Source organism: Coffea eugenioides, chromosome 7, assembly GCF_003713205.1.
Source record: "Coffea eugenioides isolate CCC68of chromosome 7, Ceug_1.0, whole genome shotgun sequence".
Classification (NCBI taxonomy): domain Eukaryota; kingdom Viridiplantae; phylum Streptophyta; class Magnoliopsida; order Gentianales; family Rubiaceae; genus Coffea; species Coffea eugenioides.
Genome location: NC_040041.1, coordinates 5157444 through 5170259, shown reverse-complemented (window position 1 = coordinate 5170259; position 12816 = coordinate 5157444). Strand labels below are relative to the sequence as shown.

The following is a 12816-nucleotide window of genomic DNA, read 5'->3' as shown; positions in this document are numbered from 1 at the left end:
TGGCAATTTAGGATTCAAAACTTTAGTACATAAAAATAAATGTAAAAATTTTTGTTATCTACCGTACAAAAAAAATTGTCATCTAGTTGTTATTATTGTAAAATATTATATAATTTTAACAAAATTCACACAACTATCGTGCTGGTTATTAAAATTTTTTAACAAAAAATTTGTCTTAATCGTAGGAATTGCCCCCACTCTTGGGTCCTAATTCTGCTACTGAGTCAGAATATCCTTATACTATATAAGAATGAGTTTGGGTCAAAGAATTGCTTTGAATTTCAACCGCAAGAGTAGGGGTATTTTGGGATTGTAAGGTTGTTTTGAATGTAGTTATAGTATTGGGTATTACTTTAGATAGCATGTGCATTATTGTGTTTACTGAAATGTCCTTGTATTCTAAAAGATACAATGATGATTTGTTCAAAGGTTTGGATAGTTTGGAAATGTGAGATTATTTGGTCATCTTTTCTACAATGGCTACAACCCATAATAGCTTCTTTATTGGTGTAATTACTTAAATGTCCTTGCAGAGACATTCATTTTTGTTTGTATCAATTATTACTGTTACTTTGCTATTATAACTTGAAGAACTTCAAACGTCATTTTCATCTCAATTAAAGCAAGGGCAATGTGGTTTATTGAGGAATTTATGATTGAGCATTAGTTTCAACTTCAATTCTTCAAATGTCTGCCCCTTCACATTCTTCTGTTATGTTCCTTTCGTCTTCCGGTAAATACTTATTTGTATTGTCATTGTACTCTGAATTTCAATATGGTTCTCTGGTGAAGCTATTCTTGATGGTTCAACTTGAGGTGAGGTTTCATTCTTTTTTTTAATGGTATGATTTGCTTTGTAAAATCGTAATTTCTATTGTTAGCTAAATGATTTCATTCCAAAATTGGATACTCTATTAGCGCAATTTAATGTTGATATTATTGTTTCCCCATAAAGTTGGTTGTTCTATACAGTTTAAATGGTGTGATTTTGTTGGAATAGGTTTGGAGATACAAAACTTCCTCTTTTGGTCTACTTACATGGTGGAGGTGTTTGATCAAATCTGCCTTCTCTCCTACATACCACGCGCACCTTAATGTAGTAGGTGCAGAAGCTGGTGGTGTAGCAGTTTCAATTAACTATCGGCTCGCCGCTGAGCATCATTTGCCTATTGCTTATGAAGATTCTCAGATTGCAGTCAAATGGGTTGCCCCTCATTCAAATGGCGAGGGTTCTGAGGTATGGCTTAGGGATTATGCTGGCTTTGATAGGGTGTTTTTTGGTGGGGATGCTGGTGGCAATTTAGCACATAATATGGCATCAAGGGTTTGGCGAGAGATACTAGACGACTTCAATCTTGATGTGATTTTTCTCAATTATCCTTATTTTTGCGGGAAAGATCTAATCAGTAGTGAGTTAACGAAATTACAGGCGAAGGCCTATGTTAAGGGCATTTGGCATTATGTTCACCCAAAATCTAAGGGGGTTGATGATCCATTGTTGAATCTTCTTATGGAACCAAACCTTTCGAGGCTAGGCTTTGTCGTTGCTAAAAAAGTTGGCTGCTTTCATCAACAAGAATGTTGTGTAGATGCATCTTTAAGTGGATAATCACTTTATTTATTGCCATTCTCTGAATCGTTTCGGTATCTGTTTAAAGTTCATTTAGTCTTGTTAATGAAAAACTCATATACAAGTGTTTGTTTCAAAATATATGAACCAAGTAAGATAGCATGCATAATTTCCTTCTCCATCTCCCAGTATACATTAGATATTTTGTTACTTCATATTGTTACTCAATGTGCGTGAATTTTTTGATATTCACTTGAACTACCATAAAATTTTCTTTAACCACAGACATCAAACACCCGCGTGATGCGCGGGCATTCCCCTCCTAGTTATAAATATACACAAATGAGACATAAGAATAAATAGAATATACGTCCACAACTAATCTTTGCTGGACTATTCAAAAGAAAACAATAATAATATGTTTGTTGCACAAAGATAAATAACTTTTCACCACTTTGGATACTCGCAAAAGCAAGTGTTTTTCTTGGGTCAGCCTTTATTGTTGCCCTGATTTTAGGAAACACAAAATTAGAGGCCTCCGTCTCTTTTTCTAGTGTCATTGCTTGGGCTGTTTTGGCTCCGCCTCCCGCAAAATCAACCCAACCCAACGTAGACAGTGGCTGAGTGCAGAACATTGTAATTTTCATAGGTTGTTCGTTCAATGGGAAATATTAATTTTTTTTGTTTCAATATAAAGTAACTTTCATATTTTTTTTCTTATTTTTCAAATTAATAAGATTTAGTATTTCTTCTACAATTTTTTATTCATACATCATATGACAATTTGTTTAAAAACTTAAAACCATATGCAAAGAAAAACCTATTTTGAAAAAGAATATAGATATAAAAATAAGAAACAAGAGATTAAACTATTACCAATTTGTACATTTAATGTATAAAAAATAAAAAAAAAATAAAAAAAAAACTAAGCGATCACATATCGGTGAATCACAAAAAAAAAATGACATACGAATACGATCCGCATAACCTTTTGATCCGAATGTAATCCAATCCTCATATGATTTGATGGATCGAACATCCGCTAATTCGGACCGAATCATAGGATCATCTTTCAGATCAGGGTTAAGATGCATACCCCTGTCACATCTGCATTCATTTTGACCTTGACAGCTATCAATAGAGGAGTGGTAACTATCTGGTTGCAAATAGCTGATCATTATTTGCAGGACATAAGATTTCTCAACTTTCTTTTGTGTTGAATAGATATAATTAACTGAGCCAGTTGTGGCAACGAATCATGATTGATGAAGAGCTGCTTCGTACAAGCCGAATCAATTAATTCTTTATGTTCCTTATGTAATTATAAAAGCATACAAGCATCAATTCTACCTGTTTTATCATCAACACGTCCACTGCACGGAAACCAATTTCTGCATGTCATCACATAAAGCATATAAACAGGCAATACAAGAAATTAGAAAGTCATTCTTCTGGTTCAGGAGATACCCTGTAAGATCTGTCCTCCATTACTTTGACATCTGTGTTATCGTTGGTTGGGGTAATTGCCTTCTGCTGTGAACCATAACTGCTGCTTGCAACTTTTGATCCAGATTCTTTTGTCTTCACTGCAGGTTGAGAAACTCTGAAGACTGCTTGCAGGAACAACTAGGAATTACAAGCTTCGGTTTAGACTGAGGCTTGCAGGAACACTAGACGTCTTAACAGCTTCCTGATCTAATTGTGGGATAGATTTTGCAAAGAACCTTGAATTAACAAAATATGAGGCCGCAAGCAGCTTTAAGACATAAGTCAACTTCTACAACAACTGTTAGCAAGAATGCTATCCTTCAACTTGAATCAGCAAACAAGTAACACATCGTGCAAAGAAACAACATCATCCGTGCAAAATTTCATAAAAAATCACAGGATAAAGTTAAACATTACTGCCTATCATGAGTCTTCGATTTCCTATCCCTGTCTGCATCACCTAAAAATACAAGTAAACTCATCTCAAAACTTAATCACTCCATTAATCAATGCCACCAAAACACTTCCTTCATTGATGCTCATTGCCACCTCAAACACCTAATAGAAAACATTTTTTCAAAAAAAAAAAAAAAGTCTAACTTTCATTGTCACACTCCACTCACATAAATATGGATCTTTTATCATACTTACAGCTTCGCTTTCACTTAAACAAAAACCACATTCAACACATTTATAACCTAAATTAATAAGAGCTAAACGATAATTTGCATACAAACAACTGATAATAAACCAAAAAAAAGAAGAAAAAGGTTAAACCTAAACAAGCTTCCTACTCCACCATTTCTGAAGCTTCCAACCCCTGCCATTTTCCTTCTTTTTGAGTGATACAGCACAAAACAATCCAAATTTCGAGAGAAAAGAAACGCATACTTAGAAATTCATACAATTCCAAAGGCTGAGAAAAACTGACCCAAAAAAGGGAAGAAATTGCGAGAAAAAAGTGGAAACCTGAGTTGCGTAATAGGTGATGCGGTGGCGGAGGCGTTCTACTTCTTTAGTACTATGTTCGATGAGAGCAACGAGAGCTTCCTCTTGCTCTTTCCTCGTTGTTTCCTCATCGTCTTCTTCTTCGTGATTACCGCCATTGTTGCATCTCTTTTCTTCTCCTGCTCCGCTTGTTTTTTCGATTTTAGGCTTTCTGAGAACCGGACGGGGAAGGCCATTCATGTTCATTTAGTCTTGTTTCTTTCTTCTGTCGTTGGCTCCGGTTTTTCTTCCTGGTTTTTATAGTGTTTGACGAGCTTTTGCACCTTAATCCCACTTAATGCTATTGGTGATCGTAGATGTGATTCTTTTTCAACTTTTTAAGGCTGATGATAAATTTAAAGCGAGTCGGGACTAAGGAGTATTACGTAATCAACCTTCAACATGATCTTCTTTTTAATTATGATTAGTTACTTAAAACTCTTTTCTTTTCTTTTTTTTTCTTTAGATAGACAAATCCTTAATCCCTATGGTGCTTCCAAAATTTATTGCATTTATTACTTGTACGATTAACTTTTAAGGCATACAAAAGGAAGAATTGTGCAATCATTCGATACATTAGTTGTAATTGTGTGCACATTTGTGACTTTGACACAAGTGTTGCACATGCAATTTTACAAACCTTTATAGTTTTGGATATACCACGCGGTTTTTCTTAGAGATCATTTGAGCTACATTTTCTACATGGCTCAATTCCTATTTTAAACTCCATTAGCAACCAGACATACATAAATTGAACCAAATTTTTTAATTTAATCCAACTATATTTAAATTCCAACATAACTATAAATTTTCATTTTTCAGAAAAGAACTAGTTTTCCCTTTTCTTTTCTTTTTTTTTTTTTTTTAAAAAAACTCTAATTTATAGTGCACCCCCAGAAATGCAAGCCTAATGATAGGTAAATTGTGCAAAATGGCAACAGAGACGCAATTTCAATTTTGCAGGTGATAGCTAGAGTAGGAATTAGAGTAGTTTTATAGGTGTGCACTGTTAGTTAATTGATCTTTTTGCACTTAATTTGAATGAAAACTGCCTAATTTGAGTATTTATTGAGTTTTTCTTTTTCTTTTTCTGTTTTTGGCCGGGTCTTTCCCCTTGGGCAAAGCTCAACTTTTATGGATCATCAACAAAGCTCGTGCAAGGGATCATCCAGAAACTCAGAAAATAAACCAGAAAACTACACTATGACAAATACAAAATAGAGTATATCAGCCAAAACAATGATGAGGTAGTCCAAAAACCCTACCCCATAACTATATAAGCCAATTCACTTTAGTTTAGTTACGGCTGTCTCTCTAAAAAATCGAAGCATAAAATCTGAGCTTTCTGCCACACTATACAAGAAAACTTCACAATCAAAAAATTGATAGGGATTCAGCATCACCTCTCCACGCACGCCGCACATCTATCAGCCTTTATCCCCACTCCCCAGCCCTTTAATCTATCCTTTGAGGCTTTGTTGTTGGGTTAGTTTAAACAAATTGGGTCATACATGCAAAACATAAAAAGGATCAAATACTTTCTTTTTTAAACCTTAATCGAAGGTCTGGTGGATCTCTTTCACACAAGAGTCCCCTTTAGTCAAATTTTAAGATGGTGGAGAATCAGTTGCTCAACTTCAGAAGATGTCAATATTTCAAGAAAATCGTAATCAAGGACAAATAGCTGTATTAGACATGACGAGAGAATTCGAAAAAATTTAGTTATCCAAATACATGCAGTGTTTTAATTAGCCGTCATTAATAGAGACTTAAGTCAAATAACCTTAACATTTTACAGGAAAGTCCAAAAATTATGTTCGGACCAAATTAAAGACTAAAGGGCCCAAATTGAAGGCCTTAAGGTCCGATCACCTATAATTTTGCCAAATCAGAGCCAATCGGGTTCTTCATTAAACAATCATAGTCAAAGAAAAGAAATGTTTTTGCTATCATTCTATCATTTCATTTTGTTCTCCACTAAGGGTTCGTTTGTTTCGGGTGAAAATGTTTTCCAGGAAAATATTTTCCTAATTTCCCGTGTTTGGTTGCACAAAAGTTACTGAAAACATTTTCCTATGTAAAATATTTTCACTCATCTTGTGGAAAACAACTTCCCTTCCAAACTTATTGAAGTTATTTTCCGAAATGCATGCATCCCGCCTGTAGTATGTTCCAAACTTACTGAAAACATCTTGTAGTATGTTTTTTTTTTTTTAGTGTAAACAGGAGGACTCGAACCCAAGACCTCTTCCTTACACTCCCTCCCCCGTACCACCCAACCCAACCCAACCCTCCCCCTAGTATATTCAAAATAAAAAAAAATATCATCCTGCTCATCCTATGCTAGTAATTAATTATGTATAATAGGGACATTCTTTTCTAGAGAAATTTTCAGCAGTGAGAGTGCAAGATATATGTCACAATAACATTGCATGTGATTGATATTTGACACTAAATGGCCAGCAATTTGTTTATTGCTTAAGGAGATATTTTTTATTCATATATACATTTCTCCAAGATTTTTTAAAGTTAAACAATGAGATAAATTTTCTTATTTTGCATGGGAAGAAGTATGTAGTTATAATGTGTAGAAAGTAAAGATAGAGATAAAAGTGAAAATATTTCAAAAGTTAAACAAACACCAGAAAAATGAAGTAAGAAAATATTTTTAATAAGCTAACCAAACACCTGAAAATGATGAAAGGGAAATGATTTTCATGGAAAATTACTTCAACGGAAAATATTTTCCCAAGGAAAACATTTTACTTCCAACCAAACAGACCCTAAGTTCTATTATTGTTATCGTTATCGTTATCGTTATTATTATTTTGCTTAAAACTCTCAAAGAAAAGAAAAGGTCTTCCCCTTTCTTGTCCATTTTCTACCAATTCCTCTCACACTAAAGAGAAAAAGAAAATTGTTTGCTACTTAAGTGGTATAAAAGAAACTAGAAAATGTAACCTATTTGCTACTTAAGTGGTATTAAAGAAACTAGAAAATGCACCTCTTTGACATTTGTAATTAAATTTCTTTTTCAGAAAGCTGCGAGAGAAACTTTATGGTATGATTATTGCTGCAATGGATACGTAGTTATTCGATCCGATTGCAATGAAAAACGAGAGTCCTTGTTTTCCTTTTTGAGTGTGACATTTACAAAAAAAGATGCATTGCATAATGCTGATACAATATTGAATATTCAATGTTTTTGGAGTAGACGTTTCCAAACCATATACTACATAACAGGAAAAACTGAAAAGAAAGAAAACGGAAAGAGGACCGCCGCCCAATTGGTCCTTTCCGGTGGCCGTGGACGTTTGCCAGGCGACAACACTGCGAAGATGACTAATAATGAAGAAACGATTTTTTGATTCTAAGTAACGCAGCGGCCAACGAATCAAGCACGGACGGTAGGCCCCTGGTCAAATTAGGCAAGACCGTTGAGTATTCTCACCATCCAACAAATAATGAATGATTCATATAAATACTACATTTTTCAGACAGAAAAGAAACCGCATCAATCGTTATTCTATTAAACAACCACTTGCCTATACATGTCTTTATCAAGCAAAGGGTAAAATATAAAAAAACCTCCTGTGTTAAATTTAATATACAGAAAAGTCCCTCGTGATTTCAAAATATACAATACGACATCCCGTACTTTGAACTAAATTGTAAAGGTAACGGAATCCGTTAAACTTAACGAAAATGATTTATTGAAACCTAAAAAAAAAAAATTTATACCTAATTTTTAATAGATATACATGTTCTACCCCTTTATCCTCAATTCTCTCTATCTAGAGAATAAAACAAATGATTTTTTTGAGCTGTCTTTTGCTTAATTATATTAGGGCATTTTGGTAATTTCGTCCATTTCCGTTAAGTTTAACAGATTCCGTCACCTTTACAATTTAGTTCAAAGTACGGGGTGTCGTGTTGTATATCTTGAAATCACGAGGGACTTTTCTGTGTATTAGGTTTATCAAAGGGGGTTTTTTTGTTTTTTACCCATTAAGCAATAATGGAACCGCAGGAATTCTTTTTTTTTTTTTTGTCCTGGCTATTTTATTATAATTATAGTTATTATTATTTTTTTAATGGAAGAGAAGTGGGATTTAAAAATGGAAAGGGGCAATTCAAGACCTCTAATTATTGGGTTTTGAACCGTAACCACTAATCTAATGCCTCATCAACTTGATTTTTTCCTACTAATCATAGATTTATTTTTAATAAGATTACAAAGAACGCGCAATGATTCAAATATATAATACAATCAACAAATTAATTCATAAATAATGAAAATTACAACTCAATAATATTAAAAATAAGTCCACAAATAGTGAGAGAAGAAGCTCACATACTGATGCTTATTTTAATCTTGACTACTAGATCAAGATTTCACTGGCTCCTACTAAATGGCATTGCATTTTTATTTAGGCTAGCCAAAATACTACGCAATTCTAAAATTGCTTCATTTTATATTTTCGCTTCACATTATAGTTTTACTAAAACAAAAAATAAATAAAGAATAAGGTGGCGTCCGCAGGACTTACCGCGGAGGGAAGAAGCCAAAGGGAGGATGTAGAACCATAGGCCTAGGGTTTGTACAGAATGAAACACTACGCCTACCCAAAAAAAAAAATGTACATTTTGAACATTCTAGAGTTAATTCTAATGTTTTATTTTAGTGACCATTGAATTTAATCAATCTTGTCCTTTTATATTTTCAAGGTTTATGAATTAGTGAAATTCTCCTTCTAATTGACCCTTAAAGGATGGCCATGTAAATGCAAGCCTTAACAAAGAAGCAAGTATTTTGGATTAAACAAATATTAGTATTCCTTATTAGATGAGTGAATTTATCCACTCGATCGGGTGGAATTTAATGAATCATGGTAGGACATATTGAAAAGAGAGAACAAAAATAAATAGTTCAGAGAATGTTCGTGAAATTACTAGCAAATAGACAAGTGTTTAGAATTATACAAATTTGCAATGACATGAACATTCTAAACTATCTACTTCTGTTCTCTCTTTCCTGATCCTCATTAAACCAGTCTTCTTTTTGGCAATTCCAATCATTCCGGTACCCTACAAGAAGACTGTATTTCCATAATAATGTTCCCAGCACATCAACCATTTACCATTACAACTAGGCAAACACTTGATCATAGGCGTGACAGTGACATGGGGTCTAATCTTGCAAAAGTTGCTGCATGTAAATTTTTCCTTCTTTTTTTTTTTTGGTTTGTTGCTCTACTTTTATGCAACCGCAAATATCCAAAGATTATTTTCTTGAAAAATTTCTACTCATGGTATTCCTGGTAATTGGAGCTGACACTGGATAAGGAAAAATCATCTAGAATTTGCATCACTTGTTATCTCCCTGCTTCCATATACACTGCAAACTAAGTGATTATTTATGACGAAAATAAAGTAGGATTTTTTTTCTAATAGGCATCTAAGTACGCAGTCGTTAACACACGTGTATTGCACATAACTTAACATGTGAATACACGCGATTATAATTATTTATTTAGACACTTTTTCAAACTAATTATACTTAAAAAAAAAAACTAACACCTAAAACCCTCCTAACTAGGGATCATTAGCCAAATCAAATAAAGTATAGCGAAATTTTCTTTAATTTCAATGCTAATGGAACTTGTGCACTTGGAAAATTTCCAATCACAAAGCCTTTAGGCGGCTGGGGGAACCAAACAACTTAATTACCTTCATGCTTTGGTCATCCATAGCTGGATAAAAAGTGGAATAGTCGATAATTTTTTTTTTATAGTGCAAGTGAAAGAGTAGAAATCTGAAAAATCTCTCGCTTACACACACACTCTCTCTCTCTCTCTGAATCACTCAAGCCAACGCTCCCTCGAGTCTATAATCATTGATCTTTTGATGACACCAATTAGGCTACTCTTTAGGCAATATCAGCATATTGGTCAAAGCTCGTGCTACACATTTGGGACTCGATCTTTGGCAACCCATCACCCAGCTCGTGCTACAGATATACTCCAATGACTTGCAGCCTATGGGCTACGTAAGATTTCCAAAATCTCTTGTTTCTACATTTCTTAGTTCTGTTTGCTCGTGGGCTTAATTTAGAATCTTACATTAACATTGAGGAACTATCCGACGGCGACCCCCTAACTTCACCTCCTTAAATATAACATAAGTTTCTGCAAATATAAATCATATGACATTTTCTCCTTGGAAACTTTCCACCACGGACTCTTGACTTGATCCATCCAATTCGAACCTCAGATTCCTCAACCCTTTTCTTGTCATAAAGAAATACTGCACCGATTTTTATTTTTTTTAAAAGGTCAAATACAACCCCCCCCCCAAAAAAAAAAAAGGCCAGGGCTTTTTAAAGCCCAACTTTTATGCAAGAGAACTGACCACAAACCCTTCAGTTTTAGCTAGAGATGGATTCTTCATCCTATGAGAATCCAACTCCTGATCAGAACTTCTCCTCTGAATTCTCATTCTGGTTTCTTGACAACAATAGGGTTCCTAAACAAGAACTTGAGACCACTGAAGCTATTCAATCATTAAATTTGAAAAGAGATTCCAAGAGGCAAGAAAAGCAGTACATAGGAGTAAGAAAGCGTCCATGGGGAAAATACGCAGCGGAAATCAGGGATTCAACAAGGAATGGAATGAGAGTTTGGCTAGGAACATTTGAGAGCCCAGAAGAGGCAGCTTTGGCTTATGATCAAGCAGCTTTCTCGATGAGGGGTCCCCTGGCTAGCCTCAACTTTCCAATGGATCGAGTCCAGAAATCACTTGAAGGTATTAAGCATAACTGGGAGAATGGCTGCTCACCAGCTGCGGTTCTGAAGGCAACCCACAAAATCAGGAGTAGCATGTCAAAAAGAGCAAGAAGAAATCAAGAAAAACAAGGAGAAAAAGTTGTTGTGGAGCTTCAGGACTTGGGAGCTGACCTTTTGGAGGAGCTTCTCAGTTCCTCATCTGAAAGTGCCGCTAGTAGTCATTAATGAGAAACTCAAAATCCTTGCCTTCATTTCCCCTTTTCGTAATTTTTTATTCCATAGTTAATCCCATGTATGCCTATTTAGAATAAACAAAACGTAATTAGCCTCCCTCTTATGTATAATTAGCTACTTCACTTTCTCCTACTTCCAATCTCAGCATTTTTATTTTTTTTTAAATTTCACTTAGTTATAGCAAGATTAAAATGCCTACTTTACTTTTTGCAAATTGATAAAAATGTAGGAGCTAACAAGTAAAATTGTGATCTGATAGTATTAAAATTTTTAATATTATATTAGGTTTTGGTAAATTGGAGACCGACATGTGATCCATCTTTCACTTTCAGATAACTACCTGCTTTCTTTATCTGCTTTCTGTGCCCTCTCTGTTGTCATTCTCTTCCTTGTAGTTTGTTTAGTGCAATTAATTATGTGCGATGCAATACAAATATTTCAGGCTTAAATCTCAAAATCTGCACGTATATATATAGTAATGCCCAGTAATTTGACCTTTATTTAAGCCAATAGCTCAAGTGTCTTTAGTCATATATAGTTGCACTATGAAGTATATATTATGTTTATGCTTTCGAAAAAACAGTCAAATTGATCAAGAAGAAATCTATATTTCCCTATGTTAAGAGTATTAAGACCATACTCCATTAGGGATCCAATAAAGGTTAAAAGAAATACACAGAGCCAGGGAGCCAGAAGGGATTCTTATATTATTTATTTATTTTGTTCAAGTACCAGAAGAGGGAAATATTGTTCAGGCATTATTCCTGAAAACCTTTCAGTTCCGAACATTTTTGAAAAGAAAAAATTATTTTATCGTGCATCATGCAAGTCCATAAAACCTAGCTACGGATGACTTGCCCGTAATGGTTTGGTTTCTTGTCTATGTAAAAGTCAAAATTCAAGTCGTGTGGCTATAATCTTGACCAGTTTCTTAGTTATTTTTTTTTTCCCTGTAAACAAAGACAAAGTCTTTAGTAGTTTAAGGATAACATCAACACTTTGAAACAAATTGAAGGGATTTTGACGGTAATTAACCCTTTCCCTTGCATATACAGAGACAGGAGAACAGACCCTTGTTGTCCCTGTCTGTTACAGCTTATAAGCCAATGATCAAATTTCCAAAACTTACAATACTTCACGAAAAGAAACATTAACATGGTTTAGGGGGTCCGCTTATAATTAAAAAGCTAATCAAGGAAGGAAAACAAACGAATTTACATAAAGTCGATTTGTTGATGTGAAGTTTTTTCAATTAGTTATGAAACAGTCGTACAATTGCATCAGTTATTTTAACTTGGCCTTTGCATGTCTAGGAGATGAAGGAAGTAGTCAATCAATAAAAAAACCTTGCTGGCACGAAGGCTGCACAGTTGACAACGACATTATTTGGTAAAGAGATTACTTCTTTTTCAACTTAGGCTGAAATAGGATTTTTTTTAACGGATATCAAGGAAACTTGTTAATACAACTATATTATATTTAATTTACTATGTGAATGTATGCATTCACAATTATTATACATCATGCATTTAGATTCTAATTCCCAAATTTACTTTTACAAAAAATTAACACATTAGACCTCTCACAGCCAAACCCTTTGAAACATTTGATAAAATTTTCTACAAAGTTGTTCACAAAAGTAGGGGTAGCAACGGAATGCCCGTCCCGCAGGGGGAGTAATGGGGTGGGGATGGGGCGGGACTGGGGGGAATTTTTCTTCCTCTGTTTTAAATGGGGCAGGGGAATCGTCCC

General features: G+C 34.4%; 2 protein-coding genes across 2 annotated transcripts; both read left to right on the top strand.

Moving 5' to 3' along the window:
* The first annotated feature begins 687 nt into the window (after positions 1-687).
* LOC113776713 (probable carboxylesterase 13) lies at positions 688-1609 on the top strand. Its single transcript, XM_027321778.1, has 2 exons — positions 688-816; positions 1001-1609. The coding sequence occupies exons 1-2, from the start codon at positions 688-690 to the stop codon at positions 1607-1609; spliced, it is 738 nt and encodes a 245-aa protein (XP_027177579.1).
* An 8873-nt stretch (positions 1610-10482) lies between these two features.
* On the top strand, positions 10483-11055 carry LOC113776712 (ethylene-responsive transcription factor 1B-like). Its single transcript, XM_027321777.1, has one exon. The coding sequence runs from the start codon at positions 10483-10485 to the stop codon at positions 11053-11055; it is 573 nt and encodes a 190-aa protein (XP_027177578.1).
* The last annotated feature ends 1761 nt before the right edge of the window (positions 11056-12816 follow it).

Coding starts and splice junctions, on each gene's coding strand:
- LOC113776713 (XM_027321778.1), top strand. CDS start 688: ATGTCTGCCCCTTCACATTCTTCTGTTATGTTCCTTTCGTCTTCCGGT. Junction 817..1,000: donor TCTTGATGGTTCAACTTGAG/GTGAGGTTTCAT, acceptor TTGTTGGAATAG/GTTTGGAGATACAAAACTTC.
- LOC113776712 (XM_027321777.1), top strand. CDS start 10,483: ATGGATTCTTCATCCTATGAGAATCCAACTCCTGATCAGAACTTCTCC.